This window comes from Protopterus annectens, chromosome 12.part0 (genome assembly GCF_019279795.1).
Source record: "Protopterus annectens isolate FY-2018-M chromosome 12.part0, PAN1.0, whole genome shotgun sequence".
Lineage (NCBI taxonomy): Eukaryota > Metazoa > Chordata > Ceratodontiformes > Protopteridae > Protopterus > Protopterus annectens.
The window spans coordinates 569,910,872-569,931,961 of NC_056746.1; the positions used below are offsets into that span (position 1 = coordinate 569,910,872).

Here is a 21,090-nt window from a genome sequence, read left to right on the forward strand (position 1 = left end):
TATTATTCATGCATTCATGCTGCTTTTTTCATTTACACTTTGAGATACTACCTAAATAAAAAGAACTGGGTTGTAGTTCTGGAAATACTATTGCTTTTATAAGTATGCATTTAACTTTGAGGTAGGAATCAGAATATCTACCAAGTAAGTTTGTTTCATTTCATTGGCTACCAAGCAACTCTCCTGATTTATATTATACTTTAGGTAATACATAGCATTTAACACTGTATTGTTTGGCCTGCAGACAGAACTGGACATTTTAAAGAAATTATTTAAGTACTCATTATAATGGATAGGGTCAAATAAGTAATTTAAGTAGAAAAAATTCTTAAATAATACAAATAATAACATAATTTCAAGGCTCCAATTTATTTTTTCCAGTCTTTCCAAAAACATTTACAAGTGCATTAACACAATATGGCTACACAATGGTAACATCAATTACTGCACCTCCAAAATTGTAAAAATCAATCAGCTATACTTCTTCCTCAAGACATTGTGTAAGTTTAAAGAAGTGTGCTTTACCATACATCCACTATATGTTAATTTAAATGTTTGTGTTATATCAGATGTTATACACTGTTTGAAGATAGATGGGTAATGGTACAATTCATATCTTTTCAAACATAGATTTCATTCCCTTTTGTCTGCTCTGACTTTTTTATTTAAGAACTAAAATATCACACACTTTTCAATACTGAAAGTTCTAATTCTCCCTCATTACACTAAAATTCAAAAATATTTTGATAAATACACATTTTACTTTAAAGTAACATGCATCTGTGTTGTAAATTGCTACCTTAGGGTACTTGTAATTATTTAAATGCTACAAGTTCAGTTCATGTGAGTAATCCCTTTGGGTAAAACGTATTGATAGCAGCATTTCTTGCTTTATAAAGTCACACTAGAAACAAAGTTTTGTTAAAACTGCTTTTGTTGCAGATTGTTACATATACTTTTCTCTGCTATAAATAGAAAAGGTTAATTAGTAATTATGCAAGAAACCTGAGCTCTGTCTCGCATTGTGCACTCGATCCATGAAAAGGACATTCAAGTAGTGGTTATTGTCACTTTTTGAATCCTATATAAGCCAGGCACACAAAGCTTAACCAACACTGCTGCTTTCCTCAGTCGTCTCTCTGAACCTTACGTCTTTTCTTTGGAAGCCAACAGGTATGGCTGTTTTATTAAACAGACATTATTCATTTCTGTAGCATGCTCTGTTATGAATGGATACATGTCATGTTGTGACAGTGTTTCACTTTTTGTCTCTTATTATCTATATGTTAGAGTGATTCAGTGTCACATTGGTCTCAGAGATCTCTTGTAAAACATTCAAAGCTTTTACATCAAAAATTTCATGAAGTTTTGATGCAGAAAATATCCCACTATCTTACTTTTGAGACCAATGTGGAAAACAAAACTTGGCAAAATGCTATTCATTCTAAATATGAGACACAAAAATTTTAGTGATTTCAAAAGGATACTAAAATGCATATGCCATTTTTTAATAATTTGGATTTTTTTTCATATAAATGTTAAGCCACTTTTTGGACTCCTACATTGTATGGTTGGGGTATACAGAAATGAAGTACAAGGTTTCCATGGTCTATAATGCCTATTATATTTGAAGGTTTCTTTACTTCAAAATATATTTATTACCTGTGTGGGACATAGCAATGCAAATGTAGATATTTAAAGTCTTCATATAAAAGTCTAGGACTGTGTATCCAGTCTGCCTGCTACAATATCTTGAAATGAGAAAGCAAATGAAAACATCATGTAAATTAATAAAGGTTTACCTCTAGACAAAGAGATACAAATTTATATTTTTAACATGCTTAACCATATGGCGTTCATTTTTATATCGGCTATGTATTACGGGAAAAGTGTCAAAATAGTACATTGTATCAGGAAATGTGTAATAGGTGGTAGTAGCAGGACAAATACAGCAAATATTCAAAGTATTTGTTGATACAATGACCTGAAAATTATTGAAACGGACATGACTTTTCAGATATGTAATGGTGCATCTTCAAATTTACCAAGCCACAGAAACTCGTGTGTGTGTGTGTGTGTGTGTGTGTGTGTGTGTGTGTGTGTGTGTGTGTGTGTGTGTGTGTGTGTGTAGAGAGAGAGAGAGAGAGAGACACAGAAACAGAGAAAGGGAGAGAGGAAATCAGAGAGAGACAGAAAACGAGAGAGACAAGGAGTCATAATATATACATATACATACACACACACAATATCTTGGGATGGCTGAATAGTTCCTGCCAATTTCCTAAACTGGGTATCTACATCTGACATTTGTTTAATGATATTTGTGCAGAGATATGTCTTACAGATATGCCTGCAGTCTTTGTTTTAGTGCATTATAATAGAGAAAAATGTTAACCAGGTCAGCATACTCTCCATCTGGCACCTTTTCAGGGTGACTCGTGAGCAGTAGGTAGCCAAGTAACTTTCTTGGGTTCACTCAGTAGGCAAATGGGGGCAGTGTGGGAATCAAAACAAGATATGCTGCACAGAATAAGCCAAATAGCACATTATCTTCAACCTCTGCACCAAACTGCCAGATTTCAGAGGCAAGCAGAAACTAAGTGTTGTTAGCCTGATCTGAGATTTCTTAACTGCAATACAATACAAGAGGCTGCAAAGTGATATACTTAATGGGGGCAGAATATCAGGATGGTGTATACAAGTACTGTAATCTTGTATTCTGATAGAGAAATGAGACCTTGGAGGTTTTACTAGCTATTTCTGAATGAAATGAAATGAAATCAATCTCAACAGACACAAAATCAAACAAGTGTGATACTGTGATGTTGTCTGAAACTAAAGGTACTGAGACAGAAATGGGTGACAGAAGAAATAAATGCTGTTACACAAACTGTTATTGGTACCATGTTTAGAGTATTACAGCAATTTGTGAAATGTATGCCCCAGAAAAGATGGAAATGTGTTAGAGCTATAACATGTTGATAAAAATAACTGAAATTTGAGACAATAATTATGTAACTACCAATCGAGAAGTGAGCATCATTGCCAAATAGGAATTACATTATGTGAAATATGTGCTCGTAATTATTATGACAAGTAATAAAACTGCCAGAAGGGGCACTTGGAAGGATACAACAGTCATTATTGTACTGAAAGGATGTGTAAGTACTAGTCTGCTTGTTAAATGGAACAGTAGACATAAAAACATTAAAATAGTCTGTTTAGGAGTAAAAGTATAAATTTGCAAAGAGACAGAACCTTTGAAACTGAAACATAGTGTTCAAAATGAAACCTGTGCAGTCTATTTGAAATAAGAGGGTTTATTACTTTTTTTTTTTTTCTTGCTCCCTCTCTTTTGACAATCTGATCTGTAACATAATGCTTTTTTTTCTTGCTCCTTCTCTTTTGGCAATCTGATCTGTAACATAATGCCATTTAGTTCAGATTATCTGTCTGTATTACAGAAAATAAGAAATCTGAAAGTTGTGAAGGGATAATAAATGCCTGTCTACTTCATATACAGTATTTTATAATCAACAACTGCAACTGTGTTTCACAGTAAGCTGAATCTAGCGACATGGCATAGTGATGAAAGGCCACACTCTGAACCTGATTGGTATGATAGTTGTGCAGTAATGGATGTTCTCAGTCAGGAGATAGACATACATAAAACTTTAACTACCAATATATATTCTGACTAGGTGTCTCTGACCTTCAGAGACATTGTTCAGCAGAGTTCCTACAGGCTACCCAATCAGTTATCACTGTTTTGTTGACTATCACTGCAACTTTGCACAGCTCCACCCTTTTAGGCACTACAGAATTTATGCATGCAAATTAATCTATTACTTTTAATAACTGCTAAAAAAGTAAACTAATGATTCTTAACATGTTTTCACTCTGGCACCTCTTAATTACTCATTCTGAATGACCTGCTTTATAATTCAGCAATGTGATATACTGTCTATTATACCATGACCACCCCAAAACGTGCACACTGATTGGCCAGCGTGCCTGTTGTAAATCGAGTTATACTAATGGAAAAAGGTCCGGTCACCCGGACTTTTTTCCATTAGTATAAATCGTTTTTTTAAAACACTGTCTCGCTATGTTAAATGGGTTTAACATAGCGAGACAGCTTTAAAATAAGCAACGGAGATCTCCGTTGCTTATTTTACTGTCTCATATGTTAAACCCATTTAACTATAGCGAATGTTTAAAACAATGGAGAAAGCAAGATCTCCGTTGCTTTTAGTGTTTCGCTATGTTAAATGAGTTTAACATAGCGAGACAGTTTAAAATAAGCAGCGGACATCTCCGTTGCTTATTTTAAACTGTCTCGCTATGTTAAACTCATTTAACATGGAAACACTAAAAAGCAACAGAGATCTTGCTTTCTCCGTTGCTTTGCCACAACTCTGATGTACTGCGCAGGCGCAGTACATCAGAACTGCGGATGCCAGACATCTGTGGAAGGGCAGTAAACAGGCATTATACTATGCCATTATTTAAGAAAAGTAATAGTTTCTTTTCTTAAATAATGTCATGGTATAATAGCAATAACCCACTTCTGGGTGTGGGTAATGCTAAATTTACCCACGGTTGGCTTTGTTTGGTCCTCGAGCCCTCGGGACCAAACCACTCCAACGTGGGTAAATAGCATTACCACCAGCGTGATATTGCTATAATGTCTGTCCTTTTCATACATGAGATTCCTGTAGCAGGATGTAAATAAATTTAGTTATCAAGACATGGTTATAATATGGTGGGTAAAGCAAAATATATAAAAAGTCAGTGAGTTTAACTTTCTACAAGGAAAGCAAAAACAAAAACAAACCATGCAAGAACTGAATGAGAGGCAAGAAGCTCTGAACCATGGCAGAGGCAAACTTAATTCAAGCCAATCAAAAAATTCACTTTGCGGTAGAAATACAAGACATCTTGAGGCTAAATACTGTCTAACCTCTCCTAAGAGGGGATAATTTAACATATGCAGGTAATCTGAATGACATAATGGCAGTAAAATATGAACAGCAAAGAACAGGCTTAGAGTTCCATAGTACCTCTGTGCTTCATCAGTTCCCCAGGAAATACTCAAGGAAATTGAAAAGGGACCGTCTAGGTTGGTGCTTCCCAAAACTCCATTGTCAGCTGATATCTCCCTGCCTAGGTGTGTATGCATTGAGGTACAGAGCCATCTTCCCTGTCCCACACTTGGTATGGTACAGAGTCAGTAAGACTTGGAGCCTGATTCCAAAACACTTGCTCCCATTGTAATTGATTTACTCTGGTGCAAGCCTGCCCTAATTCCAAAAGACATGTTCTCAGTGTAAATTACTTAGTCTATAAACATGCTGACACTTGAGTATGTCACTTATACTAGGAGCAATTTTTTTTGGAATTGGGTCCTTAAGTAAGTGAAAGAACTACAATTGACTGAGCTGTTAACTTTACTTCTGCACTCCATATTGGTGAGGAGAGGTCAGTGAACAATATGAGTTCAAGCAAGAAGGTCACTGAAATCTCTCTCTCTCTCTTCAGCATATTATATGATATTGAAATGTTGTATCTTTTATTAAATTAGGACCCTCAAAAACAGAAAAGTGCAAAATTCTGTATACCTCCTAAATGGAGCATCTCTTTCCAATTAAAGGCCTTCCTTATCCACAGTCAAGTTTATAGGTCTGATTAATTGTTCAGAGAAGCTATATTTTAACATCTACCAGTAGCTCTGATAGTATATATAGTGATAAATGGAGATAAACCCATCTCAGGTCACAATGAGACACACAACACCTGGATTCCTCCCAGAACATGCCAATACATTTCAATGAGAATGCAAATACTATATCCCACTCATATATCCAGTTACTTCCATTGCTTGGAAATATCTTTAACTAGCATCCTGTTACATTAGATGCCTGCAGCGTACTGAAATATTCATCACTGAATGCCAATTACATCTAAAGGAACTAAGCAATGCAATGAAAGATTAATTATTACCCACTTCTTTCCCCATGCCGTATATGTCTGAATCTTCTTTTTCTGGTTATTATATATAAATGTTAGTGCAGTTTCGCTATTCTCCTTAATTAGTTACTTATTGCAAATATCATAGCATATTACTAACAAATATGTTTAGAGCGTTGCTTGTTCTCTTTCTAAAAGTTTCACATTTCATCCCATGATTTACTTAAATATATTTGAAAGCTCTTTTACACGTCATGCTCTTACTAATGTATTAAATATACAGACACGTTTACATTAGCTGAGTTACAAAGTATACTGATTTGGTTAATCAGAGTCATAATGTCTTATTTTATTTCACAGGTGAAAAATGAGTTTGTGCAGTATCCTGACCAGTGCTGATATAACTGCAGCTGTCAATGAATGCAAAGGTAACACCACGTTATGCTTCTCATATATATAATAAAATGAAAGTATCTGTCATCAGATGTGTGTAAATGTTTAAAGAATGAAAAACAAACTTAAAATAGCAATGATGACACAGAGGAACAAAAAAAAAATAGAACCCATAAAAGATGCACTATGAAGTATAAGGAAGGTAGTATAGAATTCTGTCTTTACATATGATCTCAGGGTGGGTTTAAAGCCTGCCTTGTATTTAACAGGTTGATTGAGGATGCTTTATGCCATTTTTAGATGGGAGTAAGTTGTAGCGCTTAGATGTTCTAGCCAGTCAAGGTGTTCGAGAGCAATGCAATAATGGACTTTATTGGACTGATGAGTTGCAAATTTAACAATTCTTATATCACATTTCAAGTTTGGTTAGGCTTAAGACAGACAGACTTAGGAGATGTTTATTGTACCATGTATTTATCTATTTTTTTCACTTTATGAATGTGGTCATTGTTACTTCTGGTGTTGCTAAAAAGGTAGTTGTCACCATATACAATAAGAGTTGAATATGAGAACAATGTTAGACTCTGAGAAAGGCATGTGGCTTTATTTGTTTCCCCAGATTTGAGAGGATTGTTTATAGCAGTCCAAAAGCTTTTTGGGTTTCTATTTTGGGAATACTGAAGTCTGTGTAGTACTTTTTCTTGTCTAAGTTAAATTGCTTCTTAGCTAGGTTTATTAGGTGCAGGTAATATTGGCGGTTGATGTTTGTTTTACCATTTTGTCACTTTTATCAGACTTCCAGACTTTCTTCCATGTTAGCATAAACTGTCTGTTACTGCGGGATAACCAGGGTTGTGAAAATTTTTTTTCTGGCTTTGTGCTGTGGAGCTTGTGAGATTAATATTTTAAGGAAGGTTTTACTGAAGTAGCTAATGGCTTCATCTATTTGTGGGAATTTTAGGGGGCTCCAGTTAACACTGTTTAAGAAGTTCTGTGGAAGGTTCTTTGCTGAATTTGGGAAAATTTCTAACCAAAGTGTAGTGTGTGCATTTTAGAGTTTTGATTTGACCACATAAGATGTCGACTGAGTAATCATTATTCAATTAGTGAAGTAATATACCTGTTTGCGCTATTTTGCCAAGGTCAGTTGTTAATATGCAAGGGCTTTATCTTAAAGCATGTACAACCGCACAAGTGCACACACGTACATACACACACACACACACACACACACACACACACACACACCTAAGCACCACGTATTGCTACAGCAGAGTAGGACTTTTCAGCTTTTCAGGCATAGTTTGTACTGCTTGAGACAGTGTCAGTAAGCATTTCATTGTGTGTAGTGAAAAGCTGCAAAACACTAGTGAGAAGGAGTTACAGCTGATTTGTACAACGTGACTAGGGAATGACAGCCCAGATAAGGGTGAAATAATAAAGGGGATAAAAAAAGGAGGGAAAATGCCTGAATCAGTGATCTTAATAAACAACTGTTTAAGTCAAACAATGCCCTTCACAGCTCACTCAGCAGAAATCTCATACAAGGTAGTACTATATATCCATAGCCTGAGGAGGAGTAAATACTGTAGCCTGGCAATGAAAGCAGGCTGGGTTTCATTTACGTGTTGGAAGTGAGTATCACTTACATTAACTGAGGAAGCATAAATTAACTGATTTCTGAGTTAGGAGGAAATGTATTTCCTTATCTTGGGATACCTTAACAATGAATATCACAGTCCACAGCACACAGGATCCAAGTTTAAGTAATCCAAACAGCAGGCAATAAATCAAGTTTCTTTTATTTCCAAAACAGCACACATAGTCAGCTCTAAATAGAGCAGCAGCTTTCACTCAGTGTATTACTAGGCTTTTTCAAGGCAAAAAACAAAACTATCCTTTACACATCAGTTTAAATAACCAGTTCAATTAAGTGGTAACTCCACCCATCAATTAAAAGCTAATACCTTTGGTCTTGCTGTGTTAAAAACATAATGCAAAGGTAAAACAGTTTCTCAGTTTAAATCATGCGTTTTAAATACTTCTTAATATAGTCAATAATGGTAATAATACCATGTAAAGTGCTAAATTCACATCATAAATTAAAATAATGTTTAAATTAAAAGTGATTGACTGTTTGTTGTAGATTGAAATTAAAAATTCAATCACTTTCTTGTCCCAAAAACTGGAATAAATAAAAATTGATAAATAAATCAAACTTTCAACAACAACAACAACAAAACCTATACCAAATTGCACTAGATGGTCACAGATTATAACCTCTTCTCATTTTTAGAATACTGCTAATGTTTAGGCCCTCATTTACAGGCATCCAATTTCAACTGCCAGAACAGTTCTCGAGTCTCAATTTAGCCTCCCAGTTACCCGGGTCTGGCACCACCTGCTCAATACTAGAAATTTAAGGTTCATGCCTTCACATGTCTGGGAATGTTTATAAAAGGCATTGGTGTCCTTACATTTAGTTCAAATATAAGTTTCACCAGCATTTTAATTGTGCAACTAAAGGGGTGGTATACCTGGGTATTTGTACTTTCTGTTCTGGGTTTTATGTTGGAGCACCAATATGACATTACTAAATGTAAGGACATCAATGCCTTTTATAAACATTCCCAGACATGTGAAGGAGAGCTTATACCTTAACAATGAATTGATCTAGCTACAGATTTTTTTGTTATTTTGCCTATTTGTATTTGTTGACCAGGTAAGGTTGCTGGGCACAACTGTTCCTTTTCAAGGGCAACCTCGGAGCACTGACTGGTTGTTGTTGTGTCTTTCGGCTTTTCCCAGTTAGGGGTCGCCACAGCGGAACTCCGGTCCTCTAATGATTGGTAGTTGATTTTTTACGTGCTAAGTTACCAGCCCTGAGGCACAACCTTCAACGAAGGTACGCCCATTCAAGCATGTCTCCACGCAGAAGATGCTCTAGCTGAGAATCGAACCAGACAGCGTCTTACTGTGAGGCAACAACGCTACCGCAGCACTACCACCGACTGGTAAAGTAACTTATTCTGAATCCCACAATAGGCAAATGGAAATGTAGAGAATCAGATTCTCTACACTGGGCATAGGAAGCAAGTCATTAACAGCTCAGAGCTTTAGTCCTCTGCACTAACTGCCAAACTATTATAAGATACTGTGGTTACCTAGTTTGCAAGTAAATAAGTCAGATTTTTTTTTTTTAAGTTTACTTGGATATGGACAATGTGAGTCAATGAATGGTTGAAGCTGGGCTAAACTGACATTGGCAGTTAAACTGGAAGGTAAAAAGAAAAAAAAAATAGGAAAAGATGAAGACCATCTTTATGCCCACTAGTCTTGTTTGAAGAGGTTTGCTGTCAAGTAATGCATTTCTTGCAAAAAAATCTAAACAAAAAAGAAAATTCAGAATGAAATCCACCAATCACAATTCATGTGCTTAATTACAGGGGATGCTGTTGTTGTTTTATATCATAGTTGATAATATATACTCCCTGATAAAAATGTTTAGGTATTTTACAAGTCTGTTCTTCAAAGTAGGAATCTGCCAACCTATTTGCATGTCTGTTGGACTGAAGCTCTGCTTGGTAGATTTCAAAATTTAAAAACAAACTGCACTTATAAACTGGATTTCAAAAATTCGATTAAGCTTGTACCAGCAGAGTTCTCTTGTAAACATCTATGTTTAATAGAGGTCAGTATCGTAAATAATAACTTCCACAGTATTAAAACCACAAAACTGTTCAAGAAGACAGATAATTAATTCTGTAGATCCAGAATGTAATGAAACTGCATTTCAAACATTAATATGACTGCATACCCTTTACTGAAATTTCATGTTACCCACAATTTATCATAGTAAACCCCAACTCAAATATAAACTGTCAAATGTGTACATCAAAACAAATTGAATCCCATGACATTTCTACCCAAGCCTTCAGAGAACACTCTGTGAAATGCCTACACCAACCTCCAAACTGCACTCTGTGAAATAACTACCTAACACCCAAACTGTGCACCATACAATGCCTACCAGTGTCCTCAAGGTGTACATTGTGAAATGATTACCCCGGTTCTCAAACTGTTCCTTTGAAATTCTTACCCAGCCTACATCCTGTATCCTGTGAAATGTTAATCCCAGTTGCCAAACTGTAATGAACCATATAAAATGTCTACTATAGCACACAACCTGTTCCCTGTGAAATACCTACCACACCCTCCAATGTGCATCTTGTGAAATATGTGCCCAACCTTCAAACTGTATCATATGAAATGTGTGCCTGAAACCTCAGACTGTATCCTGAAAAGTGCCTGGCACAGCCTCCAAAATATGCTCATGTGAAACGTCTGCTCCATCTCCCAAACTATACCCTGTGAACTACCTACCACAGTCTCTAAAGTGGATCCTGTGAAATGTGTACTCCAACGACACAATTTTACCCTGTGAAATGTCTGCCTTAAATCGTCAAAATTGGATCTTGTGTAATATCTCTCCATCAAACTGCAGCTTGTATAACATTTGTCAACCTACAGACAGATACCAGTAAAATATCTTTCTAAACCCCCAAACTGCACCCTGTGAAATGTCTAGAACAACTCCAAACTACAGCCTATGAAATGTTTACCCCACCTCAAAATATATACTACAAAAAGTCTACCCTGGCCCTAAAACTGCAATGAGTGTGTGTGTGTATAATGTTTGCCCTAACCTGCAAACTGTACCATGTGCAATGCCTACCATAGCTTGAAAACTGCACCTTGTGAAACATCTACCATGCCTCAGACGTTACTTATTCTTCCCAGCCCCAGAATTGTTCTCTCTGAAATTTCTGCCCAGTACCCAAAATATATCATATGAAATGTTTTACCAGCCCCCAGACTGTGTCCTATGAAATGTCTACTCTTACTCCAAACTGTACGCCCTGAAATGTATGCTCACACCTCAAACTGTATCCTATGAATTATGTGCCTAGATTCCAAACTGTACACCCTGAAATGTGTGCTCACACCTCAAACTGTATCCTATGAATTATGTGCCTAGATTCCAAACTGTACACCCTGAAATGTGTTCCCAGACCTCAAACTGTACCCTATGAAATTTACAACCAGACTTCAAACTGGATCCTGGGAAATGTCTACCAAGACTTCAAACTGTGCTCACACTCAAATTGTTCATTAGCTGCTAATACTGCTAAGGGTGCAGGGTTTGAATCCGTCCACCAGTGCAGACCAAAGACTGAACTTGCAGAGTGTGAAATATCTATCTATCTCCTAAAATGTACTCCCAAACTGTACCACCTGAAATATTTAACCCAGGCCCCAAACCACACCCTGTCAAATACCTACCCCTACACCCTAGTGAATGTGCCAGAGTGCTCAACAGTGAGCAGATCACATGCAGAAACATCAAAGAAGGCAGGTGGGAGCCTTTATTATTTCAGTGTTCCTCTGGACCCCACCTGCCATACATCTGAACTCTATGTGCTGATGTTTCAATGTTGAGCTGACAATTATTTGACATGGAATCCTTATCGTTGCAGCATGTGCATCTTTCTAGGTAACACAAAAAGACAATAGTGAAGCACTTTGAGAGTGAAAGAATGATAGTGAGCACATAATAAATGGTTTTCATTATATTAACCCTTTTTTACCCCAACTTAAGTTTTTCAGCAATTGCCATACTTTCTGATTCTCAGGCTTTGATAGCTTGATAGCAAATTTTATAACACAGAAAAATATACATTTTTTTATTTGTATTTATATATGATAACCAGGATATAACACTGATCTCAACAGACCAATGTTAGGGAAAAAGTATAGCAACATTTGAATAGTTACTTCAAACCAGAACATTATCTTAGGGTAACAGGAAATATTACAATAGTGTTACAACATTTTAAAGATCACAGTAGTACATATTTATCAAGTAGTAAGCTTGCGAAAGGTGTGGTAGTTATTTAAATATGTACAAGTTGTAGAAAGAGTGAAGTGCCACTACAGCATTTGCTGGACTGTTGTACACTCACAGAAGCTAAAATTGTTTATAATTTTTAAGACCCATAGTAAGATTTAAAGTGACAGTGAGAGTGGGAGGGACAGGCGACAGGACATTAGATGATGTGGTCTGAGACCCGGTGTATATGGGAGAGAAATGTGACATTTGTAAGAGAAGGGAGTGAGAAGGGGTTAGTTACTGAGGGTTAACTTGTTAAGGAGGAAGCACTGTTGAATGTCGAATGCCGAAGTAGCATGTTAGTAGCGTTAGGGACAACATGGTGAGGATCAAGAGCATAGGGTAAAGTAACATTGTAGCTAAGTCTTGTTTAGGGAGACGTGAACTGATGTAGTTGTTTCTGAGTAATTCATTCAAGAAGATGGAAAGAGTACACTATAAATGTTGAGGAAAGATGAGGGAACGCTGTCATTAATGCTAAGGAGAAAGTGAAAAAGAGTGAACAGGTTAGCAGAACAAAGCAAGTTATGTGAATTGTTAGTACGTATATTGACACAACATTGCTCTAAATGTAAGACTATGTTGTTATTTCTAGGTGCACTAAGATCTATAAGCTACAAATAAAACTCTGAGGTAGTTATAGTGCTGTTTGGTTACAATGAGATTCAGTTAAGTATTTTGCCTATCTTTAGGTGGAATTAGGGGTAGAGAAACAAAAGCATAGAGAAATAATGGGAGTAGGCTGAATGGAGACTGGTGGGGGAGAGGGCAAAGCTGGCCACCCCCCATAGTAAATGGAGACAGTGTGCACATGAACAGAAAAAAAAAAAAAGAAACCACCAAACCAAAGATAAGAAGTGTTTTATAACTGTACAACTAAGGCAACCAACCAACTAGAAGCCCTCCATATCCCTTATTTGTTGGCTAACCCAAGTGTAAAATTAAACCGACGGCGATGACAGAATAGTGGCAGTGGATACTGCTGTGCAGATACTGTAACGCAGCAACTGCAGAAGACGACAATAAATGTGAACTGTCAGTCATCAAGGTGGCCTGCCATAGAAAACTGTTGTAATGTAAATTGCAAGTTAAAAATCTACAAAGTTCTGAGATGAAAATATATTGATACAACATCCCATACATAGGGGACCAGTGATGACTTGAGGTCTAACTAGAGCAAAGACCCAAAGGGTCATTAGGGGGCCTCCTTCAGCAGTGTTACTTGAAAGATGACATCCACTGCATAGTAGTCACTGATGGTTAGCGTGGGAGCTGTGTAAGGGGTAGGTGTAGTGTCTCACTTCTGGGTATATTAAATGATCAGGCAAGCACTGTGAATGGCAGATGACGCTTCACTCCGGATGATTACAAGACAGAGAAACATAAGGTAAGAGATATAAACAAGAACATACAGAAATTGTTAATCATAGGCAAAATATAAAAGTTTAAAGAGGCAAGTGCATGAAGAAGGTATAAATAATACCATGTTATTTCCAGAGTATCAGTCATAGAAAATATAGTAAAGGGATACATTAAAATATGACTAATTAATTGCATATTGACAAATTGTTATAGTTTTCTAACAAAAACCTGTTCAGACTCAACAGTTGACAAACTGTCTGACAAACAGCTGAGATATGAGAATCAGGCAATATATTTGTTAAAAAGAAAGAATTCTTAATCTGAATATGTTATAAATATCATTGTATTACAAAGCCATTTTTGGTGGAAATTAAAAAGTGACAATGTTCTGATTGTATTTTTATTTTTTGTGTTACACAGCACCTGATTCTTTTGACTTCAGAAAGTTCTTCAAGACATGTGGTTTGAAACAGAAAACTGAAAGTCAGATAAGAGAAGCTTTCCATGTTCTTGACAATGACAAAAGTGGCTTCATTGAAGTAGAAGAACTTCAGTAAGATTCATTGCCTACGTTAATATTTAATTTTCCTGCTGCTATGGGTTTACTGCTTCACTTATAACAATATGTGGTTCACTGTGTGTTAAATATGTTATGACACATGGACATCAAAAAAGAGTGCTTGGAAAAATAATACCTAAGATAAAATAAAGAGCAGGGAGGACTACTTTGTTTCTTAGCTTTCAGGTGTTTGCTTTTACATTGCACTTGACTGAACTCTTAAACCTTCAATGCATATACATGTACCACCTAAATCCTTTAATCCGTCGAGGTGTTCTTCTTAGTTTAGACAATGGCACCATCACAGATATGAATCTAATTTCGTATTTTCTTGTTGACAGTTTATATGCCATGACTACCTCATTTGTCCTTTTTCCTCCACACTGCATTACTGTTTGTTTCTAATCCAGATAAGGCAATCTCAGTCTTCTGCATTTCCAGCTGTATTGGTCATATCTAGCTTGAAAGCTAATGTGGTCGTACATGATGGACTTTGTTCACAGCATCCCCTTTCAGTAACAGAATCAATACTGAGGCCATACCATGCTGCAAACATGGCCACTTCTGTGGGATAAGACTTTGTATACATCAATCATTATTAAGGTCACATGAACACCCACAGGTTTGATGCTAACTGTTTTCTACATCAGAATACTAGATGAGATAGGTCACAGGAAGCAAACAGCAGAACTTAGCTGGGTCATACTCTGTACTTGGTGCAACCCTCTAGGACTGAAGGTCTTCTGTCTGGTTCTGAGCTTGAAGGATGTTTAGCTCCTCAAGGCACCACAAACATTAGGAAACTGACTGATGCCTTTTTTGTTACTTGTTTGTTTGTTTGCTTGTTTGTCTGTTTGTTTGTTAGCCTTTTAGGAAACACCTTGAGAAATAAATGCACTAGATTTGCAGGCACAGAGGACTTTGGAAACATTCTAGTGTGGAGGCATATCTGACAAGGAGTAAATAAGGGAATGAAATTCTGTATTGTAAAAATGTTGTTTGTCTTTCGGCTTTTTCCCAGTAAGGGGTCACCACAGCAGAACTCCGGTCCGCTAATGATTGGCAGTAGATTTTTACAAAACACCGAGGTGCCAGCTCGATGCCCAACCTACGCACACATGACTTTCGAATGCTACCCAACCACAGGGAGGACATGCAGACTCCACACAGAAGGCACTCCCAAGCCACACCGAGAATCGAACGGGAGAACCTCTTGCTGTGAGGTAACAATGCTACTGCTGTACAACCATAAAAATAACTTGTGAAAACAGGAGACATTGGCTTGTCTGAAGCCAGAAAGAACAGCAATGAATGAGAATGGAAGGTGATAAGTGAAGGACAGGACAGGAAGACCAGTCAGGAGGCCATATAAAGGCACTCAAGGCCATCTTCGAGGAAAGGAAGTCCAAAAAAAAAAAAAGATGAGGGTTAAATGAGTAAGGGACTCCCAAATTACATTATTTTTTAACTTTCCGGACTGTAGGGACAACTGACTGGACATGTAACTATTAGAATGGGAAACCCTCATTATTTTAGAGGTCAGAATGATGTATTAAATGTTGTTTTTCTCTAGTATATATAGCAAAACAGGGAGCAGGATGCCCATGGGAGGGTGGAAATAGATGATGACAAATTAAATGAAGGGATCAGGAATTCAATAGACTTCAGAGAGATAAGCACATTGTACAGAATAGCTCCTCTCCATACAATAAAACAGATAATGATAGTTCATAGGTTTATAGCTAATGACCTTGAGGGCAGCTAAAATGGCTATGGTTCAAGACTGACTTATGGAGATAGTACTTTAAATTGAAGCAGTACTTTAAAAATGCAGGTCAGTCTCTAAACATATTTGTAGAGGAACTTCTTAACACTGGTCTCCAGAGGTTCACAAAAACAACGTAGAGAGGCCTAATATAAAATAGTGATAAGAGTTCACAGGTCACTCAATGAATACCCTGCCATTCCATCTTAAAGAAGCCATACTGAGAGCAGAAGTATTATGTATGACAACAACTGTTTCCTCAGACCAAGAACACATATACAATTTCTTTCTGAATATTCATAACTTGCTTGACAAATTAGTATAAAATGGGATTTCTGGCCTTCATCCATCATCTCTTTTCATGTCTAGCAGTATATTACGGGTATTGGGAACCAGCACCTCCTCTCATTTTTGCTTATTAATGACACTTTGCACAATATTTCATTTCAAGGAAAGCAGTTTGCTTCATTTTGTGTCCTGTAAGACACATTATCAGACAATATACAATGTAATGAATGCATTGTAAAGTTAAGGAAACCCACTTGGTCCTTGAATTTTCCAAATAGAAGTAACTTTCCTACTACCCTCAGTTAGGATGCTCATTTACCACTCCGTAATAATTGGCTCTGACTTATAACAGTAAAAAGAGAAAAAATATCTACATATATATATATATATATATATATATATATATATATATATATATATATATATATATATATATGGATCTATGTTGCTACATCGAAGGGGGTTGTGCCCCCACACCCCCCCTACTTTAATATTCTCACTCTGAGATTGCACTACAGTGGGGAAAAGGGAATATTCCCTTAACCCCGCTGTACTGCGATCTAAGCAACAGTTTGCTTAGTTGTACAATCAACAGTACATGTTGATGTACAGCTAAATCTACACGCAAACTGTGTGTTGTCTTTTTTCATTTATTTATTTATTTATTTTGCGAAAGTACATTTTTGCTAATATGCACTTTCGAGAAAGTGAGTTCACTGTAATATGTTTCGATTTAACATACTTTCGATGTAAAGACTAGGACCCACACACACACACACACATATATATATATATATATATATATATATATATATATATATATATATATATATATGTCTGTGTGTATGTATGAATGTATACACACAAATATATATATTTATATAAAGAGAGAAAGAGATTGCATGGAATTCATTGCACTGGAGATGTGGGTAGTAATAACATTTACTTATGCCTCGCATGCAAAATTAGTCATTTACACTTCACCCTCATGAGCAATCTATGCCAGTCATCAGTAAATCTAACCATAAACCACACCCCTGCAAGAATTATTGCTTGTATAGAAAGAAGAATGCATTCTTAACACTGGCTAAAACTGATATTTCAACTTCAGGACTTCTGAATGTAAAAAAATGTTAGCAGTGTAAGCTGTTGGAAGTCCCTAATCCATCAAATTAAAAGACAGAATAAATAACTGTCATAGATAATATTTGTAATATTCACAGCACCCATACATACCAGTAGTGTTTCAAAAAATATTTCCATAAATAAATGTAGGAGTACAGCCCACCAATGATAGATTACACTATAAAAATGAAAAGGTAAGCAAAGGCATATCACAAGGAGATGGGTTGAAAACTAAAAAGGAATGTCTCCGATCTTTGAACCAAGATGAGTAAAACTGTTATGCAGTTTGAAAGGATGATATGTTCCCATTATACAGTGCTTAAAGTATTGCTTTCACACATTAGCTGATTGATTACTTCAAGTGAAAACTGGTGTCAGTATAATAACATTTAGTACTTAAATCCGTTTTTTTTTCTCTCTCTCTTGATACAGGAACTTTCTTCAGCTATTTAGTAGTGGAGCGAGGCTTTTAACTGCTGCAGAAACCAAAACATTTATTTCAGCTGCAGACCATGATGGAGATGGAAAGATTGGAGAAGATGGTATGTGTATGTATATATGTTTGCATGCTCATGCACACACATCTGTACCGTTGACTTCTGATCTCAAAATGAATTATAAATATATCTTCTTTCTTTCCCTTCTTGCTTACATCTTTCCAACTAGGAACACACAAATGTAAACACATTAGTTCATAAAAAGTACTAGGTTAGCTGCCTTTGCAGACAATTTTAAGCCCATCCAATTTCCCTTTAAATGTGAGAATCAAATGCTGTACCATGTTTCTGTGAGATAAACACCTTAACCATTATACCAACCTCCAAACCTATGTCACTAGACTAGTCACACACACACACACACACACACACACACACACACACACACACACACACACAAAAGCACACACACACAGAAAATGCATGCAAAGAATACCTTACAAACACATACATGCAAACACAATACACAGAAACACAAAGACAGATACAGAAAGTGCACATACATGCACACAACTCAAACCACAAAACACACATACAGAATACATAACAAACAGCTATAGATAGATAGATATAGATATAGATATATAGATATTTTTATCAAAACACCCTATATGGCTGAATGTCAATCTTTTGGAATGCATTTGGTGATGAGTATAGTCGTCTGATGTAATGGATTTCAAAAAGAATGAGTGGGAAACAAGTGTCTTATTTATTTATTTATTTTGCAAGCTCACTAAATACCAAAGATGAGGAAATTTAGTGTTATGCAATCTTGGAGTTATATTTAAGTTAGTGGAAGTGTGGGGGATGCAGAATTATTTAATGTGGCGCTTCCACTTTCAGTGGCTCTATTGTTTAATTATTTATTTTCAATGGGGTGGACTTCAGGGAGCTTGCATTTTTGTCCTGTATCATATAACTATATATATATATATATATATATATATATATATATATATATATATATATATATATATATATATATACATACTGCGGTAGCGTTGTCGCCCCACAGCAAGACATTGTCCTGTTCGATTCTCAGCTAGAGCATCTTCTGTGTGGAGGCATACGTGAATGGGTGTGCTTTCGTTGAAGGTTGTGCGTCAGGGCTGGTAACTCGGCACGTAAAAATCCTCTACCAAACATTAGCGGACCGGAGCTCTGCTGTGGCGACCTCTAACCGGGGTAAGCCGAAAGTCACAACATAACAACATATATATATATATATATATATATATATATATATATATATATATATATATATATATATATATATATATGTGCACACACACACACACACACACACACACACACACACACACACACACACACACACACACTCACACACACACACACTGCAATGCATCCACCTATATGGACTTACTTGAATCCATCAAGATTCAGCCCTCTACCCTGATCCTGGGTGACTTTAACTACCCATTCTTAGAGTGGAAGACCTATTCTAGCCCAAACACGAACACCCAGAGATTCCTCGACTTTGTCAATGCCAGTGCATTGAATCAGTTGGTTGACACCCACCATGAGAGGTGAAAATATCCTGGACCTGGTACTAACCAACATGAGTAGGCACTGTAGCACCCCTACAGTGTCATTGTCCTTGGCAAGATTCAACCATAAAGATATCACTTTTGAAGTCACCATCTCCCCTAATCTCCCCCTTACCAAGGACAATCAAAACATGTTTCCAAAGCTGACTACAGTGTCCTGAGAGCAGGTATAAGCAGCATCACAGCCACCATCCCTTCAGCTGGAACTAGCACTAATGTCCACGCGTACACCAAAAAACTATATGAGCACCTACATAGCTGCATGGACTTAGCAATACCTGACAGAACCAAATCATCTTCCTCAAGGGAGAGTAAACCTGTCTGGTGGACAGCAGTAATAAACTCTATAATAAAAGGAAAGAAATTGCTGTCCAGGACCAAGATGGAGCAGCTGCCAAGTTGGAAGCAGTCTCTGCTTTGTCTGAACAAGCAAATAAGATCACTGGTGAAATCCTCTAAGGCTAACATTGAGTCTAAATTGTCTACATCCAAGGACAATCACAAGGTCTTCTTCACATACATCCACAATCTCAAAGGTAACTCCCAAATCTGCTCTGAACTGGTGGTCAAGAATACCGCATACACAAATGCCATAGATATAGCCAACCTGTTGGCAGACAAGGTCAGTGAAAACTTCACCCCCATCAGTATACCAGGACATCCCCAGCACCCGATACCCTCCCCGCATCACCTGGGAGCAGGTCTTTAATGCCCTTTCAAAGGCCAAAAATACAACCTCCATGGGACCCACAACATCCCTGGCTGCATCCTACATGAACTCAGTAAAGAGCTCTCAGCACCCCTAGACACCCTATTCAACCAAAGCCTGTGCACCAGCTTCATCCCAGCAAAATGGAGGACAACCACTGTCATCCCTCTACACAAAGGTGCAGCATCCACTGACCAAGCAGTTACAGGTCCATCAGCCTAACTAGCCTGATCTGCAAAGCCACTGAACACATTATCATGGACCTTATAAACATGGACATTGGCAACTTCCAAATGCTTGACCCCACACAGTTTGGTTTTGTGAAAGGGAGATCATGCCTGTTAAACTTGGTTGACTTCTTCAAAACAGAAACCAAAGCCATGGACGAGGGGAAGATGGTGCACAGCACCTACCTTGACCTAGCCAAAGCTTTCGACATTATTTCCCACTCAGACATAATAGATAAACTCTCCCAGCTATGCATCAACCTGTATGTTATCAGATGGGTAGCTAATTGGCTCATTGCTAGAACTCACTCAGTCAAAATAGCAGTAGACCCGTAACAAGTGGCATACCCCCAAGGACCGGTCTTGTGGATTCTGCTGTTTGGGATATACTTTTCTGAGGTGCAAGCCAAAACCAGTGGTCTGTGGCTGACCAAGTTTGCAGATGACTGCAAGCTAGGCACTGTCTTAAATTCCCCTACTGATGTGAACATCCTCCAAGAGGGCCTTACCCAAACTTATGACTGGTGTCAGAAGCATGACCTCAAACTAAATGTCAAGAAATGCATCATTATCCCTTTTGGGGAAAATGGCATCCCCACTAATTATCACATTAATAACAATATATTAAGCATGCAATCAGTTGTGAGGGACTTGGGCGCCCAGGTGGATAACAACCT

At 37.1% G+C, this 21,090-nt stretch overlaps 1 protein-coding gene across 1 annotated transcript in view; it reads left to right on the forward strand.

Annotated features, from left to right (window-relative positions):
- Nucleotides 1-1,071: 1,071 nt before the first annotated feature.
- Nucleotides 1,072-21,090, forward strand: part of LOC122816714 (parvalbumin, thymic CPV3-like) — a 26,163-nt gene continuing 6,144 nt past the window's right edge. Inside the window, exons 1-4 of the mRNA XM_044089703.1 lie at nt 1,072-1,173; nt 6,331-6,398; nt 14,096-14,228; nt 17,845-17,954. Coding sequence (XP_043945638.1) covers nt 6,338-6,398; nt 14,096-14,228; nt 17,845-17,954 — 304 coding nt within the window. The 5' untranslated portion in view covers nt 1,072-1,173; nt 6,331-6,337. The remainder of the gene's footprint in view (nt 1,174-6,330; nt 6,399-14,095; nt 14,229-17,844; nt 17,955-21,090) is intronic.